Genomic DNA, 25,029 nt, shown 5'->3' on the forward strand with positions numbered 1-25,029 from the left:
ACTCAGTGTGGTTAAACACAGGCATGCCTCAGAGATATTGTGCGTTTGGTATCACTGCAGGAAGAGGAATACCGCCACAAAGCCAGTCAAACTAATGTTTTGGTTTCCCAGTGCATATAGAAGTTATGTCTTCCCTATAGTCTATTAAATGTACAGTAACATTATGTCCAAAACAATGTGCATAACTTAAAAATACTTTATTGCTAACAAATGCTGTCACCTGACCTTCAGCAAGTTGTGATCTTTTTGCTGGTGGAGGGTCTTGCCTAGATGTTGATGGCTGCTGACTGATCAAGCTCTGGTTGCTGAAGATTGGGGTGGCTATGGCAATTGTTAAAAATGAGACATCAATGAATTTTTCCTCATCACTTGACTTCCTATCATGAACAATTTCTCTGTAGCACGTGATGCTGTTTGATAGCATTTTACCCACAGCAGAACTCCCTTCAAAATTGGAGTCAGTACTCTTAAGCCTGCGGCTGCTTTATCAACTAAGTTTATGTAATATTCTAAGTCCTTTATTTTAATAATCTTCACAGTATCTTCACCAGGAACAAATTCCATCTCAAGAAACCACTTGTTTGCTCATCCATAAGAACCAACTCCTGATCTGTTTAAGTTTTTATCATGAGATGGCAGCGGTTCAGTCCCATCTTCAGGCTCCACTTCTAATTGTAGCTCTCTTGTTATTTCCACGACATGTACAGTTACTTCTTCCACTGAAACCTTGAACCCCTCAAAGTCACCGATGAGCGTTGGAATCAACCTCTTCCAAATGCTTGTGAATGTTGCTATTGTGACTTGTCCTATGAATCAGGAATATTCTTGGGGCACCTGGGTAGCTCAGTCAGTTAAGTGTCCGATTTCAGCTCAGGTCATGATCTCACAGTCCGTGAGTTCGAGCCCCGCGTCGGGCTCTGTGCTGACAGCTCAGAGCCTGGAGCCTGCTTTGGATTCTGTGTCTCCCTCTCTCTCTGCCCCTCCCCTGCTCATGCTCTGTCTCTCTCTGTCTCAAAAATAAATAAAAACAATTAAAAAATTAAAAAAAAAGAATATTCTTAACGGCATCTGGAATGGTGAATTCTTTCCAGAAGGTCTTTAGTTTAGTTTGCCCAGATCCATCAGAGGAATCACTATCTATGGCAGCTATAGCTTTTCAAAATGTATTTCTTTTCCTTTTTTTAAAAATGTATTTCTTAAATAACAAACTTCAAAATCTAAATTACTCCTTGACTGCAGAATGGACACAGAATGGATGTTGTGTTAGCAGGCATGAAAACAACATTAATCTTGTACATCTCCATCAGAGATCTTGGGTGACCTGGTGCATTGTCAATGAGCAATAATTAATTTGAAAGGAAGCTTTGTAACTGAGCAGTAAGTTTCAATGTTGGGCTTAAAATATTCAGTAAACCATGTTGTAAAGAGATGTGCTGTAGTCCAGGCTTTATTGTTTTATTTATAGAGCACAGGTAGAATAGATTTAATGTAATTCTTTTTTTCTTAATTTTTAATGTAATTCTTTTTTTCTTAATTTTTAATATTTATTTATTTTTGAGAGAGACAGAGAACAAGCAGGGAAGGGGCAGAGAGAGAGACACAATCTGAAGCGGGCTTCAGGCTCACTGTCCAAGCTGACAGCACAGAGCCTGACGCAGGGCTCGAACTCACAAACTGCAATATCATGACCTGAGCTGAAGTCGATGCTTAACCGACTGAGCCACCCAAGTGCCCCGATTTAATGTAATTCTTAAGGGTGCCTAGGTTTTGCAAAATGGTAAATGATTGTTGGCTTCAACTTAAAATCACCAGCTACATTAGGCAGTAAAAAAAGGGTCAACCTGTCCTTTCAACCTTTGAAGCTAGGCATTGACTTCTCCTCTCTAGCTATGAAAGTCCTAGATGGCATCTTCTTCTAATAGAAAGGTGTTTCATCTGCATTGAAAATCTGTTGTTTAGTGTAGCCACTGGCATTAATGATCTCAGCTAGGTCTTCTGGAGAACTTGTGGCAGCTTCTACTTGCCCACTCGCTGCTTCATCTTGCACTTTTATGTTACGGAGGTGGCTTCTTCCCTTAAACCTCATGAACCAATCCCTGCCAGCTTCAAACTAACTCTGTGACTTCCTTACTTCTCTCAGCCTTCATAGGACTGAAGAGAGTTGGGGCCTTGTTTTGGACTGGATTAGGGTTTGGCTTAAGGGAATGTCGTGCCTGGTTTGGTCTTCTATCAAAACCATTAAAACTTTCTCCGTGTTGGCAATAAGGCTGTGTCACTTTCTTATCATTTGTGTGTTCCCCGGAATAGCCCATTTAATTTCCTTTAAGAACTGTTTCCTTGCATTTACAACTTGGCAACTGGTGCAGTGGCCCAGCTTTCAGCCTGTCTCTGCTTTTGACATGCCTTCCTCACTAAGCTTAATCATTTTAGCTTTTGATTTAAAGTGAGAGATGTGTGACTCTTCCTTTCACTTAACACTTAGAGGTCAACGTGGGGTTATCAATTGGCTTGATTTCAAGGGAATAGGAAGGCCTGAGAAAGGAGAGATGAGAGAGCAGTGGTGGGTGGAACAGTCAGAACACACACAGTTATCGATTAAGCTTACTGTCTTACATGGATGTGGTTCATGGCACCCCAAAACAATTACAATAGCAACATTAGAGATCACGGGTCACAGATCACCATAACAAAATAAGATAACAGTGAAAAAGTTGAAATATTGTGAGAATTCCCAAAGTGTGACACACAGGTAGGAAGTGCACAAATGCTGTTGGAAAAACGACACCGATAGACTTGCTTGACACAGGGTGGCCACAGACCTTCCATTTGTAAAAAATACAATATCTGCAAAGCACAGTATAGCAAAGTACAATAAAACAAGGTATGCCCGCATTATATTTTCCCAAATTGTATTCATAAATAGGGACTTGTAAGCCATTTTCTCCTTCCTAGAGGAGGGAATTAGCAAGTTATTTCAGTGTCTCTGGGATATAATAGCAAAAACTGAATTTTTTGGCAAGCGTGTTACAATCCACTTACACTATGGGGATGGAAACAGGATAGGCAGAGAGGATAGAGAGACATTTATTTGGACAGTTTTTAAAAGTATTTTTAAATGTTTTGACAGAGTGCCTGCCTGGCTCAGTTGGTAGAACATGTGACTCTTGATCTTAGGGTCATGATTTCAAGCCCCATCCATGTTGGGTGAAGAGCTTACAAATGTGTGTATGTGTGTGTGTGTGTGTATGTGTGTGTGTGTGTATACACATATATATATTAAATGTTTTGAAGGTTTACAGTAGGTTATTAACTTCCATATTTGATAGGACTGAAGATACCTTTTAATATAAGTGATTTTTTTTTTCTTTATAATTTTTTTTTTTCAACGTTTTTTTTTTATTTATTTTTGGGACAGAGAGAGACAGAGCATGAACGGGGGAGGGGCAGAGAGAGAGGGAGACACAGAATCGGAAACAGGCTCCAGGCTCCGAGCCATCAGCCCAGAGCCTGACGCAGGGCTCAAACTCACGGACCGCGAGATCGTGACCTGGCTGAAGTCGGACGCTTAACCGACTGCGCCACCCAGGCGCCCCTAATATAAGTGATTTTTAAAATTATTTCATGTTTTATTCCCTTCTTTCCACATATAGGCTTAGCTAATTGGAAGTTAGTTATCTTTATTTTTATTGTGTCTAAGCAGGAATTCATTTGTTAAAATTCCCATTTTGATATTTAGACAAATATTTGGGCCACTAATCTCAGTGTGGTAGTAAATAATCATGTATAGATCAAAGACCATAAAAACCACACAAGGCCATTTGACTTGGGTTTTATTGCGAGACAGTTAAGACTGCTGTATACCATTCAGTGTTCAGATATGTCCTTTTTTTTTTTTAAGTTTATTCATTTACTTTGAGAGATAGAGAAAGAGCATGAGTGGGTAGGGGAAGAGAGAGAGGGAGAGAGAATCCCAAGAAAGTCCTGTACTCTCAGCACAGAGCCCAACGTGGGGCTTGATCCCACAAACTGTGAGATCATGACCAGAGCTGAAATCAAGAGCCAGACTCTTAACCAACTGAGCAACCCAGGTGCCGTTATTTTTTGATTGAGTTCTTATCCATTTGGGAAGAATGTTTTCATTCTTAGTTTTCTCATTGGCATTTGAAAGAATTTTCTTGTGTCATCAGCCTAATTTGTATGTGCAGTAATTGATTCTGTCTTTGATTACTTTAGGAATTCAGGTCTCAGTTCAAACTTGAATGGGCATTCATTGCTTCAGTGGATGAAGATGGGTGGAAGGGAAGAAAACTTTAGTGTTTGCTTGTTAGTATTTCTGGCTAATTAATTAGAACATTCCTCTTCCCTAAAAAAATATATGGAGTCTGGAAATCTGAAGTAAGGATGAGTTCCATATGTCTAGTTAGTAAAATGTTTAGGCCAAGCTAAATGATTTGACACTTTTTTATTTTGATGTAGACAACTCTGGTAAGAATATTTATTACATGTATAATTATATGCATTGCTTTCTAAGAATCCTACAAAGTGATCTGAATGAAAGTTCTTTTATTCTTCTGCTTGAACAGGAAGTCAGCCATGAATATTACATCATTTGAGAGACACTTGTGGTACAAACTTGCATGTGGAAGACAGACAACTTGAAACTATACACGAGCAAATAAGCAGATAATTTTAATAATCTAATATGATTAGTAAGTACAAAGTATGTGTTCCACCTGCAGGCTGAACTCTGTTTTGTTTGGCTTATATATTGCTTTACAAAAAAAACTAAAAGCTAAAAATGAGAAGATCTGACAATAATTGCTTTACCTGTCCTCCTACAGACAGTCACCTGGATGCGAATTAAGGCTATCCCCTTTAGATGGGTCATGTAGTCTTCGGCTTGTCCCAGTCCTCCTCATTAGATTTTCAGTGTAGCCAGTGAATAAGTTAGACTCAAGGATTTTACCCACTTTCAGAGGAATGAATCAAAGGGTAATTGACTGTCTTTTGTCTCACTGGTAGTAAGAGGTATTGATGGTGATCCACTATCTCAATCAGATAAATGAGATTAAAATGATAATATTTGTCTTATCAAAGTTTTCTATCAATTGAGATTCTTGAACTATAGTTTGGGCACGTTTGTTTTATATGCCCAAGTGGGTTCTGAACATGAAATGAAGATGGTTCTGGCAGTAGTACTTACGCTGTGTGACCCTTCTTATTGAATATATATTCAATATTTGGAATAAGAAATCCCCTCTTCCCCAAATTGGTGGATAACAATTAATTTTGGAGCTTTTACTTCTAAAGTGAAAAGAGTTGCTCAGGATTACAAATTAAGTGACTCTGAGTAAGATGGGATGTTAATGTCTTCTATTTGTGAATGAAGGAAGCAGTTTCTAAAATCTTTTTTTTTTAAATGAGCACATATTAAACTGTGACTTAAAATGGCATTATTTGAAGTTAAAATTCGTGAGAAATGTTAGTCTATTCTGTGAGTATCATGAAGAAATTTAGCCCTCTAGTGCCTTGCTTGTCAATAAAATGTATTTCAATATATTTTTAGTACAGTACAGCAATGAGTGATTCTATAATGTTACTGTTCCAAAATCTCCACTAGAATGGAAAAAAGTATGTGTTTGCTGTTTTAGTAAACAAGAACTCTCTGGGGTTTGTTTCTTCTTTAAGGTCTATGCCTTTGGGTTTTGCCAGCTCAAAGATGGTACATGGGAACTGATTACAGTTCCCTTCCCTCCAGGTCCGTCTTGCAGATGTGCACAGGGATCAGATCTAGCACACCTGCTCCGGTTTTCCCTTCCTTTCTTTCCCAGTGACCACATTAAGGCTGGTGAATGTTGTGTTTTGTTCTTTCAGTTAACTGCGTTACTGTGGTGCATCTTGAAGCCAGTTTGGGCATTTGACTTTTATCATTTGCTTTATCCCTTTTTATTTGTTTTATTCATGGATAATATTGGAGTATTAAATGTTTACAAAAACAAAAGGATTAATATGTAAATCTCAGGTTACTGTTAATTTAGATTCAGTCCTTCAGTGAAAATGGTACAGTATTTATACAAGGATCACCAAGGTGTTACTGGGAAGACCTGTGAATGGGTCTCTTGTTTCTTGATAGGAGTATAGTGGTAAGGCTCAGATCCTTTGATTTTTCAAAATATGAAGGATGAGTAAGGGAGACTTGTAAGACATGGAAACTGAGACTCAGCCACATTTTAGAATTTGTTACGTTCAGGAGGCCTTTTAAAGGCATTATTTGAAAGAAATCACATGATATTTGACTTCCACATGTATCAAGTCAAATTTTCACCTCCTTATGGCTTTGGCCTTGACAATTTTTCTTAGGCTTTCCCTTTTTTTATATATGTAGAGTTAGGTATTTTTGTTGTGATAACAGTTTCTGAATCTTTAATTATTAGTATTAGTTCTCTGATCTTTTATGATGAAACTAGGCATATTTTTATTTAATATATTATTTTGGAGTTCACTGACTGAATTTGCCTGGTTGTGCTTTTTGTGTGTGTATTGGTAAAATTGCCTAGTTGTTCAGGAAATTGATTTGTGTAGGTATTGGCTTATGTTAGTGAGCGTATAGTATTTCTAATATTAGCGATTGTAGTTGATAAATAAAAATGGTGTGTTGGAACGAAAAGACTGATGAACTGGGACTCAGGAGGCATTGTTTTTTTAACTTTGTGTCACTGAAGTTTGTGTTTTCGGGAAGGTCTGTTAACATCTTTGGGCCTTCTTTCCCTCATCTGTAGAATTGAAGAGGTGAATTTTGATTATTTTTAAAGATTTATTCCAGTTTATCTGTCACCCTATGATCGTTTAAATCTTAAAGACTTGCCTTTCTAAAAGCAAAGTATTAGTCATTGTATACTATTTCCACATTGTATAGGAATTTTGAAAATTGTGTTTTTTGTTATCACTTATTCAGGATTTAAGATACCACCCATATCTCTCTGTGTACCATTGCTTTCTATAATTGGTCTCAACCTATATTCATCTCTCATTTCTTCCCCATTTTCTAGCCAGGATATTCTAGGTTTTTGCCTGTAGAAGGTACTTTACACATTTTTACTTTCATGTCGTTCTTCATACTATTCCCTTTTTTGCACTCTTTCCCATCCCCCAGCCACTTTGAGGCACTATAACATTTTGTTTATAATTATTTTGGCCTTGCATGTTAACTGTATATTTATTGTGTGGTGTTGTATATAAGACAGTGAACTCCTTGAAGGCAGGTGTTTAATTTTCATCATTTTACTAATCTTATTAGTGATGCACATAATACTTTTCACATATTAAAGAGGGACTTAATATTTCTAGAAGTGAATTTATAAAATGATTAATGACATGCACTCGGCTCTTTGGTTGCTGTCTCCAGGTAGTTTACATTGACAAGTGTCTTAGAATCAGTCTGATGTTGGGAATTGATGGTGGAATTGCTGGCCATCAGGAATGACCTCGAGTTAGTTCTGTCAGACTAACACTCCTGTCTCTTTTTAGTGGAAGAATATCTGTAGGGGCAATGCTGGCACCGGCCCTTTGGTTAAAGGTCTTAATACTGTTTATGAAAGTTGTGAGATGTTAATGGTCATTTGTATAGGTGGACTTTTGGGAGATGATACCTGAATTCTAGAATTTATCAAAGAAAATAAAATGCTTGAGTTGGGCATGTATGAATGGGTATAGATGATCCCCCCACCCCCTTGGATTCAATCATCTTTTTACTCTTGAATTAATTATTGTGTGCAATAGATGTGTGCTTGGTTTGGACTGGATAAAAGATCAAAAGGCAATAAGGCAATGAGTTAAAAAGCTGAAAAGAGAATAGGAAAGTAAAAGGCATAAGATAAAAAGTTGCCTCTTTTTCTGCCACTTTAAGTTGATAATACATATTAAAGCATTCTGGTGAATATTATGTCCAAGAAAGGGGACCTGAGAAGATAAAATGAGAAAGTAGCGGAGAAGCAAATTATCAGGGATTAAATTTAAATCTATGTTATTTTTAGTTCTATTTTATAGCACATCTCAAATCTCTAAGAACTTCTGTATTAACAAATATTTAAGTCAAATATTATATTTGCTTAACAGTAAGAATAGCTCATACGTTCATTAAGAAGTATTTATTTAATGTTTATTCATTTATATTTTTGAGAGAGAGAGAGAGAGAACAGGAGAGGGGCAGAGAGAGAGGGAGGCAGAGGATCCAAAGCAGGCTCCACATTGTCAGTGCAGAACCCAGTGTGGGGCTCAAACTCACAAAACTGTGAGATCATGACCTGGGCTGAAGTCAGATGCTTAACTGACTAAGCCACCCAGGCACCCCAAAAAGTATTTTGATACTTAAATTTCTCAGAAAGCATTTGGATAATTTTTAATGCAACATCCTTTTAAGGATACAAAAGATAGAAAACATGCATTGCCCATTCTTGTTCTATCAGAGATTGTAAATAGGGAATATCTAAGGCCCTTTCCCTAGTATTTGTAGTAGAAGCATTTTATAGTACAGAACAAAACTGCATGTTGACTTAAGAAAATAATCTTGGTTAATTTTTATTTTAGAAAATATTAAGCCATTTATTTTATTTTAACAGGTATCTTTCAGATGAAGGCATTGAAGCTTGTACAAGTTCTCCTGACAAAGTCAATATAAATGACATCATCCTGATTGCTCTCAATGTAGGTTTTGTTTATTATCTTATATAAACATTTTAAATCTGGAAGCTATGTTCATGAGAAACCTCTTATAGAATAAATTGGATATTAAGATAAGTAATATGGAGGACATCTTTTATTTTTATTGTACATTTTAAGTTGCAGTGATGTTTGTTGAATTTGGTAATCTCATATCAGCCCAATTTTTAGAAATATATGTTTCTTGTAACATCTATTATACAGAATCCAGTGAAAAGAAAAAAAAATGCAATTAAAACTCTCATTTCCTCCCATTGATCAGTTATAATATTTCATAACATTTACAGTAGATACATATTAGCAGAAAAAACTGATCATATTTATTAAAACAAATTACCAGTTAACATAGGAACTGTAGGTAGGTTATAGCTTTTTGACAGCTGTATTTATTGTTTCAAAATAACTTTTCCTGTTAACAAAAGTAATATATATTGTAGAACACTTTAGAATACAAAAGTAAAATAAGAAAATTAGGGCTATTTATAATTACTGTTAATGTTGTGTATTTATTTCTTTCCAATCTCTCTCCCTCCACCTGTCTGTAATAGCTGTATCTTTTTCATGATTGGGATTGGCTTTTGGATTTTTTTTGAAGTTATAAAAATTATTTGAAATTTAGGTGTAAGTTAAATGAATATTCTTTTTTCAGTTTTGTAGTTACCCCAGTGAGAGTTTTTTCATATTGCTTTTATAATAACAACCTATTAAATTATAATTTAATCTATTCAGTTAAATTTATACATTATGATACATAGTCAACTAAATTTATAAGAGAATTACTGCCTGATGAATCCGTCATATCACTGCAAAAGAGGTATAACATGAAGCAGAAATGGTAGCAACTGATAAGAACATTTAAGATAAAATAAATGTATAACTGTGTATAACTTTTTCTTTTCAAATTACTTAAATTTATATATAATTAAATGGACTTAAACAGATAAAATTTATGTTTATTCTGTCATTTATTTTCAACTTCTTTAAATTTTATTCAATAAAACTAACAAGATCATTTTTTGTTCTAAGCTGAGAATGTAGGTTTTTAATAATAGACTATAAAATTTTTTAAAGTAAGCTTTAGAAGTTATACATGTTATCTATGACTCCAAAGGGAAATATTCCCTATACACTTTTTTTTTGACCTGTACCCTAATAAGTGAATTCTACTTTCAAAAAATAGTGAAAGACCTCTATTCATTGAAAAAAATTTCTAAAGATGATGAGGAAGAGATTTCGTGACAATCTCTGCTTTTCTTATTTTTCTTATATATTTAGATAAATAGCAATGAGCTATCTATAATTGGGTGTGAAGCTTTATTATTTTTTAAAAGCTTATTTATATATTTTGAGAGAGAGCGAGCCCACAGACACGTGAGCATGAGTGGGAGAGGGGCAGAGAGAGTGGGAGAGAGAGAATCCTAAGGAGGCTCCCACGTGGGGCTCAATCTCATGAGCTCTGAGGTCATGACCTCAAGAGATCAAGAGTCCGACATTTAACCGACTGAGTCACCCAGGCTCAGTTGTAAAACTTTAAAATAAATCAAGATGAAGTATTTGTCCTATGCACATAAGAGGTAATGATAACCATTATTTTATGAATTAATTTTTTTATAATTTTCTCTGAAATATATGGTTGAAAATTCCAGCCTAAGCTATCATGCCACATAATAGGAAAAAAAAAAAACTTTTAATTAGGATGAGGTCTACACCAGACAGATAATCTACTTTGAACCTTACTTATCATCTTTAAATAAAATCAGGCATTTCTATTGAATTTTTTCATCTTTTGAGTGATCAGTAGCTGAAAAAGGCTTGTATTATTGATTCTTATTACATATAACTTATTACATATTGGGAGAATAATCCATGCATCAGCTTTCTTATGTCCCCCTCCTCCTGTGTGGGGGCACACTGAGTTTGTTCTTTTGTCCAGCAGTGAAAATGCAGTAATATATGTGCAGGTTTTCCCTGCTATCCAAAAGTAGAGCATTCCTATGAAAATTTTATAAGCCAAAATGGTGTAAAGTGAAGAAGCAATTACCATTAATTTATGTAGAAAGATTTTAGAGCGTTCCCAGACCTAAAAAGTAACCTCTCTTAGGTTTTTCTGACACCATAGGGCATATCTTGCTAAAGGATGCACAAAATAAATCAAGATAAAACACAGATGCATACAACACAGTTCAAACCTACTGTGGATTGATGCTGAGATGCTGAGTGTGGTTCCTGGGGAAGGAGCTTAGCTGTGGCCCTCTCACTGTTTGTGGTGTGTTCTGTGTTCTATGAAGGCTTACTATAAAACAGCCCTATTTTTGTTTTTCTTTTTCTGTAAAATGAAAATCTTCAAATTTCTTTCAGTTAGTGAAAACTCACGTAGGTCTTTTGTGACAGCAAAGTGGCATAATGTTAACTTTTGCAAAGCAAGGATAACTGGACAGTGTTTCTGCTCAGGGAAGTCCACTGGAGACCAGCACCCAAGGCATTGATTGGACTGCTTACGAAAGTACTCTGTGCCTAAATGAAACAATTGTAGACTCCTCCTTCCAAAAAGCAGCTATTCACCATAAATCACATTGTTTATACAAATATATATAGTCTAGGCAGTGAACCACATTTTCAGTTAGGAGATGGTTCAAGTACATAGTTCCCAGATGTTAGCCTAGGGCCAACCTTGTGAAAGCAGGCCCTTCTAAAAAGAGCAGCTACATAACTCATTTCTGTATAGATTTTTATGTTGAAAAGGAAGATTCTTAAGTTTTTACTCTACAGAATGGGGAGTAGGAATATTAAGAAATGACATTGAAATCCAACATGCAGTTTGGGGATCAAATACCTGAATTATTCAGAAGTAAATTAAGTGATAGCTCAGTCTTAAATTACTGAATACCATGTATTGGTAAAAATTTAAAAATAGATTTTTAAAAATTTCTTTTAAGATTCTATACAATATAAAATGATTTGCCAGATAGATATTCCATTGAACTCACTCACTCAATAAATAGTCAAGAATCTTTTGTATGTGTGCACACATGCATGTCTATTTATAGGCTAAATATTTCTCCTGCATAAATTTTTATGTACAATATCAATGAATTTTTGGACCCATTTGTCCTACTGATCCTGATATAATGGCATCTGAATCAGAAAATTGCCTTTGCAGTATTTATAAATTGACTTTGATTTTAGGATCCCTAAAGATTTGGTAGGTCATTTTCATCTTGCTAAAAGAATAATGAAATAATATTCATTATGTGTGTACAGCACTTTAAAAGTTAGGCAAACTTTGGATATATTGCCTCCTTTTAGCCTGATAACAACTTTGTGAGATAGGATTCATGATATTTTTTCCACTTCATAAAAAAGTAAATTACCTGAATTTAGAGAATTTGTGACAGTGTCCACAGTCCTATTAGTTAATTACAGTTTGTAGTGAATCAAAGTTTAGGATTTTAGTGTCATGCTTATTTCTACTTCTCATGTTAGTTTATGTCACATTTTGTAATTACTGCTAAAAGCCCGAAATGAGGGACCATGATGTATCATAAAATTTGTATATATTCTGTTTCTTATACACATTTAAATATTTTAGCCTTTGAATGACTTCAAAATAATGCCTATATTTTTATGAACTGTTAGTTGTATTACTGGCTTGATGATTATTCATACTCAGATGATAGCAAAATGTACATGTCTTATATTCACTAAAATTAACATGATAGCTAATATTCATTAAGTGCTTACTCTTTGCAGTTTATTGACTAAGTGCTTTGCGTATATTGACATTTAATCTTCAAAACAATCCTAACATAGGGAAGGCTAATGTAAATAGTTTTTGCCCATCTGTTACTCAGTATTTTCAAGATGAAAAAGCTTGCAACTCGAGGTATGCTTTATAATTTTTTCACTCCGTTATTGGTTAGAGGCTACAAACATGATAAAGCTGATGCATTGTTTCACAAGTGTTTTGATTTGGGGCTTAGTTTGCCTGGCAGTTCCATTTGGTGAGTTTGTAGCTTGGGAGTAACCCTTGCATTACATTGAGAAACAAAATATGAATTATGGTGGTAAAAGACTGGCCGATTGTGTAATTTTATGCTCGTTTCTTAAGCTGATCACATACTGATATTTCAAATAAGAGGATGTTCTATTATTGTAGGTGGTCAAAGGAGACTACCCTACTTCTCTCTATGTATTCATTTTATATTATAGTAATTTTAATCATCTAGTGTTTTCCCCTTGAGTCTAACATGAATTTTTGCCTTAACAATTTATGTGATTAAATGCACTGTTTTCTTTTATTTTGCTCTTAAGGAGATGACGACCTACTGTTATTATATTTGAAGGAATAGCAAAACAATATAAATTTGGTTAGCAATCTAACCGCACACTCCCAGTCACCAAGATAATTTCTTAGCTTAAATAATTAGGCCTCCTTCATGAGTATTGACAGTTTTCCTCGGAGCAAACTTCTTACCGTTCCTTTAGTTTGCACTTCCTAAAGAGGACAGTATCCTTTGTGGTTCTGCTTTTTATGTAAATTGTACAGTTGAAGTTTTGTTTTTATATCAGAAATGCTATAACATTGTTTATGTCAGTACTTATGTTTTCCTTTCGATGTTTTGCTTTGGTTTGCTGAGAAATATGTACTTCTGCACTTTCATAGAGTTAGTCATTTCTTCACTAATTTAGATTTCTATAATTTATTTAAGCAAATGAAATATACTTTTACTACAGTAATATCTTACTGTTCTTGCTGTTGCAGTTGTGTTGTTCCCTAGGATATTTGTATGTTATGTAGCTTTGTTTTGGGTATCACAGCTTGTAGAATAATGTGTTTTCATGGCTCTGCATAGCAAGGTCACATAGGATTCAGTTATCAAGAATATATTCTGTTTATGTATTTAAAAGTAGTCATTTGGTTTGGGCTTGGGCATTAAGTTTTTTAGTAAGACTACAGTTTACATAAAAGCAAGTGTTAGGTTTTAATAGAGAAAATTTAGTAAGTTAAAAAGTTATCAAAAGGAATACGACCAGAATTAAGTCCTTAAACATTACTAGTCAACTTACCAGTGTACTTTAAACAACATATGCATGGGACTATGTTATTTGAAAAGATTGATTATATGTCTAGATCTCATAATCAGCTAAAAGATACTTAAATTTCATTCTATAAACCTTAAGTAACTTCATCTTTGTTTATGAGTAAGATTAGATTTAGATTTACTTTTCTCTACAATTATATTTTAATAATAATATTTTTATTTTAGACAGACTTAAGAACAATTGGCAAGAAATTCCTCCCCAGTGACATCAATGGTGGAAAGGTAGAAAAGGTAAAGAAAAATGTTAACTTCCTAAATTATGCTAACTACAATAAATATGAACATTTACTAAATTATTGCAATTATTTTTTGTCAGTAAAGACTGCAACTGCAAAATATTTTAGAAGTGAATAGATTATAGAGTCATCCTCATAGTAACTTTCTATACAAATGGAAATCAATTGACTTGAACTTTTAAACTTTTGGTGACTTTTTCAACATTTAAAAAAAACTTCTGTTTCAGGAATTATAATTATGGCACACTTACATGTGAGACTTACCAGATATTGCTGGAGTTCAGGACAAGGACCCTTTTGTACCTTTTAATTTTAGTTACCTATTTCCATATTTATTTAATGAATTTATTTATATAAAATTATAAGATTGCGAGAGGATATCAGAAGCAGTTTGTCAAAGCTATGCATTTGGTTATTGCTGTCATTTTGCACCACACACACACATACACACACATACACACATATATATAAATGCATAATATATATAATATAATATAATATATGTTATATATCATATAATTAGATATTTTAGAATATATATACATATATATTCATGTTATGAATTTTTTCAGTGATCTTTTTAAAATCCGGGGTACAGTTTTTAGGTACCAGCTACTCAGTCTTCTACTTCTTATTTATTTATATTCAATTTCTTCTTTTTATTTGAAAATACATGTAAATTGTGTCAGCCAAGAATTTTATGTGCTGTTGGTCACTTTTTGAACTTTTAAAGAACATCATTATCTATAATTTAAATAAATACTTTCAGTGTTTATGTTTAGAGTTTGAATAGTCTTATAATTTTAACATTTAGATATTTAATATAGTTATCAGATGTTTTAAATTTTAGATAATTGTAAAAGATCTATGATGTAACAACTTCTCTCATGTTTCTCACATTTTCTAAATATTAATCCATTTATGTAAATAATGGTCATCGTTTAGGTGGAAAGAACCATAAGAGTTTCTAATCTTATCTAGTTTTTCTAAATTTTTTTTCTTAATGTTTGTTTATTTTTGAGAGAGACAGAGAGTGAGCAGGTGGGGGAGGGACAGAGAGAGAGAGCAAGAGTCACTGAATCCAAAGCTGCACTGACAGCTCAGAGCCTGACATGGGGCTTGAAGGCACGAACCGTGAGATCGTGACCTGAGCCGAAGTTGGATGCGCAGCCAACTGAGCCACTCAGTTCCCTCATAATCTTATCTAGTTTTTGACACAAATACTCAGAGAAGAAGTTCTATAAACTCTCAGCAATTCATTTTAATGTTTAACAACACTCTGTGTCAGCAGACTTTAATTATATTTTGATCTAAAGTTCTTATGCTACAACTTAAAGTTCATGTCTTCTTTATCTTCCCTTGGAAATGGAGAACATCTGCTTACCTTCTCTTGGGAGTAATTCTTCATATAGAGGACTTGTAAATGTCATTGCCACAGGTTTATTTTTGCTAAAGCTAGTTTATCTTGATTCCTCTGTTATTCTGTCGCAAACTTTTCATTGAACTTCATTGTTCTCAGAGTTCTCTCTGGTTTCTGTACATCTCTTCTTTTTGGTTGTAGTAGTTCTCAGACTTCAATGTACACCAGAATCACGGTGAGGCCTGCATAAAACATAGATTGCCAACCCCCCCCTTCCCCCTCCCCCCACACTTTCTGATTCCGTTGAACTGGGATAGTTCAATGAGAATTTGTATTTTGGACAAGTTTCCATAGGATATCGATTCTGCTGGTCTGGGAAGCATATTTAGCAAGCTTCTGGATTATAGAACCCCAGATTAGGCAGCAATCTTAGGTAGGTCTGATGAGTGTAACAGTTCTTTACCAGTAAAGTAACTAACATGAAAGCAGTCTGTGCATACCTTACATTAGTTTATTTAAGAACATTTCAAAGCTTTCTAGGTTATTGTTTTCCATGTTCTTGATGTGTCTTCAGGGATTCTGAGAGCCCATCTCTGCTGTAAGCTTGTGGGGATGTTGCTGACGAGGCCTGTGTCTGCTTATTCCACCTTCTCAGAGCATCCTTGCTTCAAAGAGTTTTTGCCCAGTGATCTCTTTAGGATTTCTTTTGAATGCAGCTAACAACAATGAAAAACACCTTAAAATCTTTAAATGTAGAATTTTCTGTACCAAATTTTATCTTTTAAAATATTCTTAATACTAATGTGACTTTAAGTTATGCATAAAATGAGAAGATTTAAAATAAACCCTTTACACATGAAACAGGAATTGTGTTGGATATCCCTTTCTGTCCTTTGGTTATATTTTTTCCTTTAATTACCTATTTTTAGCACTAAAAATAACTCTCTTCATAGTACCTGTATTAATATGTGAAGGTGTTTTGAAAAATAATTTTAATAGAAATTTTAGAAGCTGACCCACAGGGAATTGCTCATTTTATTTGCCTTTTGTTCAAAACTCCATATGTTGTATAAATATGTAACTATTTTTAGGCTAAGTAAATGTTTAAGGAATATTTTTTTGACATGAATTATTTGTGCTTTTTTCTAAGATAGTACTAACTCAGTATAAACTACTTTATTTGTGCCTTTATTGAAATGCTTTATTAACCAGCATTTTACCATGTTAATGATGACTGAATCCTTATAAAGATATGGCTCCAGTCACTAAATTATGTCTGTCATAGTTCATGTTTAAAATAAATTTTAAAAAGATTCAAAATAAATTATTTTAATCTGTGCATAAGATAGGCAATAGTTAGTAAGCAGAGTATTTGTAAATTGTCTTAATCTGTGCATAAGATGTAGGCAATATTTAGTAAACAGAGTATTTGAATAAATAATCTGTTTTTTGGACATGTTGGATTTTGTTATAATACTATTTTTTAGTCATCTTTTATATTAAAAAAGGAATGAATGAATACAAGAGCTGGGTTGTCCAGTGATCATCCAAATAGATCATCTATTTGCATAGTTATAAGCATATGCTTAACTTCCCATAAACAGTTCATGTTTGAGCTTTAGGCCATAAAGATTGTGAGAGTAGAGGGAACTGTGGTGGGGAAACCACCTTTTGCAACTTCTTTACTGAGTGGTTCATGGTAGGCTTTGCATTTCTCAGATATAAAGTCTTGAACCATCAGTTACATTCTTATACACTAACAATGAAGCAACAGAAAGACAAATAAAGAAACTGATCCCATTCACAATTGCACCAAGAAGCATAAAATAGCTAGGAATAAATCTAACCAAAGATGTAAAAGATCTGTATGCTGAAAACTATAGAAAGCTTATGCAGGTAATTGAAGAAGATATAAAGAAATGGAAAGACATTCCCTGCTCATGGATTGGAAGAATAAATATTGTCAAAATGTCAATACTACCCAAAGCTATCTACACATTCAATGCAATCCCAATCAAAATTGCACCAGCATTCTTCTCGAAACTAGAACAAGCAATCCTAAAATTCATACGGAACCACAAAAGGCCCCGAATAGCCAAAGTAATTTTGAAGAAGAAGACCAAAGCAGGAAGCATCACAATCCCAGAATTTAGCCTCTACTACAAAGCTGTCATCATCAAGACAGCATGGTATTGGCATAAAAACAGACACATAGACCAATGGAATAGAATAGAAACCCCAGAACTAGACCCACAAACGTATGGCCAACTCATCTTTGACAAAGCAGGAAAGAACATCCAATGGAAAAAAGACAGTCTCTTTAACAAATGGTGCTGGGAGAACTGGACAGCAACATGCAGAAGGTTGAAACTAGACCACTTTCTCACACCATTCACAAAAATAAACTCAAAATGGATAAAGGACCTGAATGTGAGACAGGAAACCATCAAAACCTTAGAGGAGAAAGCAGGAAAAGACCTCTCTGACCTCAGCCGTAGCAATCTCTTACTCGACATATCCCCAAAGGCAAGGGAATTAAAAGCAAAAGTGAATTACTGGGACCTTATGAAGATAAAAAGCTTCTGCACAGCAAAGGAAACAACCAACAAAACTAAAAGGCAACTAACGGAATGGGAAAAGATATTTGCAAATGACATATTGGACAAAGGGCTAGTATCCAAAATCTATAAAGAGCTCACCAAACTCCACATCCAAAAAACAAATAACCCAGTGAAGAAATGGGCAGAAAACATGAATAGACACTTCTCTAAAGAAGACATCCGGATGGCCAACAGGCACATGAAAAGATGTTCAACGTCGCTCCTTATCAGGGAAATACAAATCAAAACCATACTCAGATATCAGCTCACGCCAGTCAGAGTGGCCAAAATGAAGAAATCAGGAGACTATAGATGCTGGAGAGGATGTGAAGGAACCCTCTTGCACTGTTGGTGGGAATGCAAATTGGTGCAGCCGCTCTGGAAAGCAGTGTGGACGTTCCTCAGAAAATTAAAAATTGACCTACCCTATGACCCAGCAATAGCACTGCTAGGAATTTATCCAAGGGATACAGGAGTACTGATGCATAGGGGCACTTGTACCCCAATGTTTATAGCAGCACTCTCAACAATAGCCAAATTATGGAAAGAGCCTAAATGTCCATCAACTGATGAATGGATAAAGAAATTGTGGTTTATATACACAATGGAATACTACGTGGCGATGAGAAAAAATGAAATATGGCCTTTTGTAGCAACGTGGATGGAACTGGAGAGTGTGATGCTAAGTGAAGTAAGCCATACAGAGAAAGACAGATACCATATGGTTTCACTCTTATGTGGATCCTGAGAAACGTAACAGAAGCCCATGGGGGAGGGGAAGGGAAAAAAAAAAAAAAAAAGAGGTTAGAGTGGGAGAGAGCCAAAGCATAAGAGACTGTTAAAAACAGAACAAACTGAGGGTTGATGGGGGGTAGGAGGGAGGGGAGGGTGGGTGATGGGTATTGAGGAGGGCACCTTTTGGGATGAGCACTGGGTGTTGTATGGAAACCAATTTGACAATAAATTTCATATATTAAAAAAATAAAAAAATAAATAAATAAATAAAGTCTTGAACCTAGTGTCTTATAGTCTAAAAAATCATGGAACAAAGTTAAAAAAAAAAAAAGCAAAACCATTCTTTCTACAAAACTGTTTCGTATTTTTAATATTTTTTAAGCTTAATGTTTTACAGTAGTCATTTTCATAGTTTACGCCTCTGAACCAAAGTATATAAATAGAATTATGAAATATAGGTTAATGTAAAAATGCTTTGTTACCAGTCCAGCTATGTGATGACATTATGCATTATTGTGGAACCCTAAAAAGGAAAGGCTTTCAGGTCTGCGTTTATTTTTTTCTTCTAAGTTTTAGAAACGACTGGTTGTACATGCCTTTTTAAACATGAAACTGTGGGTAAAGACCTGATTTTACAAATGGATGGACTGTCTCAAAGCTTCAGCAATACCAACATCAACCACAAGATGGCTTCACTGCCTTAAAATTCAAAGTGAATGCACTCTTACCAGTAGCCTAGAAAATTAGATGTTTTTAAAAAGAAAAATAATTGAAAAAAGTTTTTAAGTTTTAATTTAAATAAAATTGTATCATGTTTTATGTATGTTAATTTATTCTGTGCTAATAATACAGTTTGTCAGTGTTCCTTCTAATGAGTTATTAAAATTAAGCATACACGTTTTTTTTTCAGAACAGTGGATTACTCTGAAACATTGATTTTACTATGCAATAAAGCATAGTAAATAAATAAAATAAATAAATACAAGTGCTCATTGGCAATTATTAATAGAACTGTGGAGTTTAAAAACGACTGCATAAAACAATATATATTAGCCACGTACTCCATTCACTTTACTTTTTTTTTTTCCTAATTCTCCCAGAGAACAAAAAGCTAACCAGGTGAAGGATAGACGTGTGGAAATAGGGAAATGATACACTAGTAGAAGGGTTACTTTGGACTGGGAGTCCTGCAATGTTTTCCTCATGTTTCATTTGCTGTAATTGCTCTGAATGTAAGAGAAATCATGTTCTGTGCTGTACTTTGATGTATAAATTGATGCTTTTTGCAGGGGATCTCAAGTTTGGGAAAACCTATTCAAGATTATGTCTATTTCTCACTTAACAGGCTTTTATAATATCCTGTTTTTAAAATTTCTAAGAGGTAGAAACTTTTAGATCTTCTAGTAAATATCACCATATTTATGATTCAGAAAGGGGTGGGTTTTTTGCTCATTATTATTATTTCTTACATTTACACTCTTGCTGTATGTGAATATCACTTGAAAATTTTGAGATAAGGATGAGGGACTACCTTCGCAAAGCTATTTTTATTTTCATCATCCCTAGTGCTTTTGATTTGTTTTCCTCTTGTTTTTTGGGTTTTTTTTTTTTGTGTGAGCTCCTGTCCTATCTAGGAGAACCCTGATTTTCAGCAAACTCTTCTTTTTCTCCACCTTCTCCTCTTTACTGAAAATCTACTCTGTCCCAGATACTATGTTAAGTAATTTACATCCAATATCTATGTAGTCTTCAGAAGAACACTGAAAACAGAAAAGATTTTTTACTGCAGAGATGCAGTAACTGGAACTTTCTTAAAATCTGTCTTTTGTTGCTACAGCACCTTCATATTGCCATGTAAACACAATGTCTTCCCCTCACCGGCCAGCCAAACTACTGTTTATTCTTCAAATCCTCACTCAGATGCCACGTATCTCCTAATATTCTTGACCCCTTTTGAGCAGAATTCATTTTTAAGCATTAACATTTCCATTGGCCTTTATACCTATATATGCTTCTTTATGTAACAAATGTTGTAGTTTTGGAACATGTAATAGAAAGATGACAGACTTTGGTGTAAGACAGATCCACATTCGAATTCGAATTCTGCCTCTTACTAGCTGAGTGACCTCTGGCAGAGTACATTACCCTCTGCTCTCAGTTTTCTCATTTAAGATACACAGTGATCCTAACATACTTTATAGATCTGGAGGTAAATTATTGTAAAAACACAAGGAAATACTTTATGTATCAAGGAGTTTTGAATGTTGTGTTTGTGCTAATAAGTTCAAGGGATGCAGAGATTAACAGGACAGCCCATGCCTTGTTGGAGCAAACAGCCTAATGAGAGATGAAGAAACCTCAGTGTTAATGTAGTGAAACACATGCTAGGTCAGAAGTACCCGTGATGAAGAGGCAGCTGTCTCAGCTTGGTGAGGCGGAGAGGTTGCTTTTCTTGCTAGACTATTAGGTCTTAGATGTGATTTTCAATGAGGTAATAGTGAGAAGATCCTCATTTGGGGACATATTTAAAATCTTAGGGTAGGGTGTATACACAGAAACACACATGTATATGTATATACATCTGTGTATATATACACATGTATATACATATGTATATTCAGTATTATTCAGTATTATTTCTGTATATTCAGTATTATTTCTATTTGGAAATTTTTGAACAATTAAAAACCTATTTTATTGTACAAACTGTAAAAAATAGAGCTTGACAAAATCTTGACTGGTAAGATAAGTGTAGTGGACGTTTATGATTCCTAGAACCTGAGTTCTTTTCCTGTGTTGGTGGGGGGAGGAATTTCCCATCTTTAGAGTCTTGGTGGTGGAGAAGAAGAAAATTGGAAATAGTTTTTCCCCAGCCTCCCTTGCAACTATGCTATGCATACATACCTCAGCTCTACTCGTCAAGTGAGCTGCTCTGGTCTTGGGCTAATTAATCACACAACTAAGCGGGAACTGTGGCAAAAGCTCTCTGCCGGGAGAAGCTACAGCAAGGCTGAGTCTCTCGGGTAACAGCAGCAGAAGTGCTGAGGTAAGCGTCCAGGGCGGGGGAGACTGAAGGGACGAGGCATGTAGGGTGATGCTTGCAATGTGCAGGGTCCAGCTCCTTAACAGCTCCTAAACGCCGATTATCAGCTTGTCTTCCCAGTTTAGAGTTCAGTGACATCTAGTTGGTACTTGAAATCAGTCACTGGCAAATGCCACCAACACTAAGGCTTCTCATCTCCCCCCCACCCGTCCCAGAACTCTTTTACCGACACACCCCTGCCCCCAGACCAGTTCTGTGGTTTGACTGTGAGTGGTTTTTTCCGCTGGGTAGGTGGCAGACCTAGTTCTTTCATTCTCCTGACATTTCTGTGGACTTCTGTGGACTTCAGTGTCTTAATTTCAGAATATCATGTACATTATTTAACTATTTTAAGGTAATATTTGATATGTACAAACATATATGTTTTAAAGCTTAATAATGATGTGAGTACCTGTGAAGCCTCAGCCTGATGTAGGAGCTAGAACATTAAAGTGCCACCCTGCCTCCTTTATGTGCCTGGCGCATCCTCCCTCCCACACCAAGAAATGGAGTTCAGTTTTACGTGACTTTTAAAAATATTCCTAAACAATATGTGGTTTTGTTTTTAGGCTTTATAAAATGATAACATATTGTCTGCTTTCATCATTCAGTGTTGTATTTCTAATAGGTGTCCGTGTTGCACATGGCTATTATTCATTTGTTTTCTCTTCTGTGTAACATAAACTGTGTAAATATACCTCAGTTTACTTATTCATTCTTCTATTGATGGATATTTAGGTGCTTTTCTTCTTCTTTTGATAATAGATGAACTACTTCTAGGAACAAATTTATATATTTTTCCTGATGCATGTATGTGAGTTTCTTTGGGACACATAACCAGGGATTGAATTATTATGTGCTAGAGCTAAGCAAATGTTTGACTTTATAAGATTATGCCAAATAATTTTTCAGAATGGTTGTGCCAGATTTATCTTAACTTCAGTAGTGTATGGGAGATACCATTAATCTGCATCATTTGTGACTCTTGAAATTATCAATTTTTTTCTAATCTTGTGATTTTAAAATATGTTATTCTGTGTAAATTTTCTAGACAGGCTTATTATTTTATAGTCTGTTTTTGATTAATTCCAAATTCTCCAGGCCTTAGAAACTTAAATTTGTTTCTTTATTATTATTCTTTTTTTATGATTCTCATGCTTTGTGGCTTGTTTCTTTGTGAGTCTCTTGATATTTTCTCGTGACTTCATGTTTCTTGATCTTTTTATATGGGAATCCTGGGCGCCTGAATCAGCAGTGCGCCTGAATCAGTAGTGTCCCTTCTAGAAGGGACATGTGGAGCTAGTGGGGGTACTACTAATTTACAGTGAGTTGAGGTTTTGGCTAAGGTTAATTTTGCTACGTTTTCACTAGCCTGGAGTTGAGGCTCTCTCAGCTGCAATGTCATTACTACCAGAAGCAAACATAGATATTCTCTGGAGGAAAATGCCCTCCAAATTGAGACTTACCGTACATGACTGAATGGATGGTGTGAGGAATGTTCTAAAATTTCTAACATTATAAAAAGTTGTCTTTCACTCTAGTTTCTTGAATCTGATATTATCCTTATAATGGTACAGAGTGTGACAAATCATACTTTTATCCCCTGTGCTCTTTTCCTGCCCTACCCTTGTGTTTATTGAAATAAAATTTGTTGAAATGGTATTAAGATATTAATGATTTTAAGGCAAAGAAGTAGGTTAAGAAAGAGAGCATCGTAAATGCTATTTAAAGCCTGTCCTTAAGGCTTTTAAAGAAGGTAAAGCAGAACCACTATTTCTTCTTTCAAGGCAGCTTTCTGGGATCATTTGCCCAGTTGCTTGGACCCTAAGGTAGAGATGTGAGTAGTCTAGCCAAAAACTTCTCTAGATAAAAGTGAAGGGGGAAAAAAATGACCCCTAGAAAATCTTATTGAAACTTTGGAAGTAGTGAAAAAAAATGAAATGAATTATGATTTTAAGTACTTAAAAGGACTCTGGAGGATGGAACTGTCTTTATTCTGTTAATTTTAACTCACTTTGCAATAATGCGATGCTAACATTGTTAGGTTTTGATGGAGCAAATTTATTTCTCAAGGAAATTGATATGATTATACAAAGAAATGGCTACCAGATATTTCACAGTAAGTAAAATAAACTGTCCAAACTTAAATGGTTTCTAGAGTCCTAAAAAAATTACAGTTTCAGCAGTTTCTCCAGGTGTGATCAGACTGTAGGTAACTCGTTCCATGTCATCCAGCCTTTAGAGAGACTGATAAACAAGAGTGCTATTGACTATGATCAGTAAACTGATGGAGTCATTTAAATCTGGTATTCCGTATCAGTTTAAATGACTGGTTAGGAGTTCAGATTACAGATGTGTCCATCTTTAAAGAGAAAGGAATGAAGCCTGGGTGAATTTTGGGGGGCCTCAGATAATATTTCTGGCAGATACTTGATATCATTTATTATGATTAGAAATCTTTACCTAGAAAGACAGTGATGAATTCTTCTTACCTATTTAAACTTTTCACAGTCATTTCTTTTACTTGTTCCTTATTACTTAGGCAAAAGAGAAAACCGGACATTAAAGGAATCTTGGGCAAAAATCAATCTTTGTTTTTTATTGCTTTCATTTGAAATTTGTATGTTTTTTTTCTTTTTTCACTTTAGAGTTGCCCTTGACACTAGTTGGACACAGATTCTGAGGCTAAATCTCATTCAGTTTTGTGGATGCCTTTAGATGATTTCAGTTTCAGGGTTTAAAGTTAGGAACTATATATAGCATTTTATTCTCCTATTTGTGTTTTATTTAGATCCCATACTTCTGTATTTTATCTGCTACTGAGTATAGTAAACTGAATATTGTGAACATAATAATGAAAAAGAATCTTTACCTGCTGGCTTCCTTATAGAATCTTTCTGAATTATGTAATCACTGATATTAAGGCTTGATGATTCACATTGAGAAGTGATTATCACAAGACTGTATAATTTAGGAGATTCTAAGAGGAGTCTGATAAATAGTACCTCCTTTTCCACTTAGCTTTTGAATCAGTCGAGAAGTAAAGAGTGAGAGATGTGGGTCAAAATATCAACTTTATAATTGATAAAAATTACTTCGAAAGTTGTGGTTTTAGTGGAAGACCCGAACGGGCCTATTAACTGAACCACAAACCAGGAGGACTTAAATACTCCTTTATGATAGTGCCAATCCAGTG

At 34.9% G+C, this 25,029-nt stretch overlaps 1 protein-coding gene across 7 annotated transcripts in view; it reads left to right on the forward strand.

Annotated features, from left to right (window-relative positions):
• Nucleotides 1-25,029, forward strand: part of TDRD3 (tudor domain containing 3) — a 160,732-nt gene that overhangs the window by 48,621 nt on the left and 87,082 nt on the right. For 6 of the 7 annotated variants that reach the window (XM_042977702.1, XM_042977692.1, XM_042977730.1 and 3 more), the window contains exons 2-3: nt 8,619-8,703; nt 13,986-14,051. In XM_042977702.1, the coding sequence (XP_042833636.1) occupies nt 8,619-8,703; nt 13,986-14,051 (151 nt within the window). Of the gene's footprint in view, nt 1-4,583; nt 4,710-8,618; nt 8,704-13,985; nt 14,052-25,029 lie in introns of all 7 variants that reach the window. The other variant, XM_042977739.1, reaches the window with a different exon arrangement.

Source organism: Panthera tigris, chromosome A1, assembly GCF_018350195.1.
Source record: "Panthera tigris isolate Pti1 chromosome A1, P.tigris_Pti1_mat1.1, whole genome shotgun sequence".
Classification (NCBI taxonomy): Eukaryota; Metazoa; Chordata; class Mammalia; order Carnivora; family Felidae; genus Panthera; species Panthera tigris.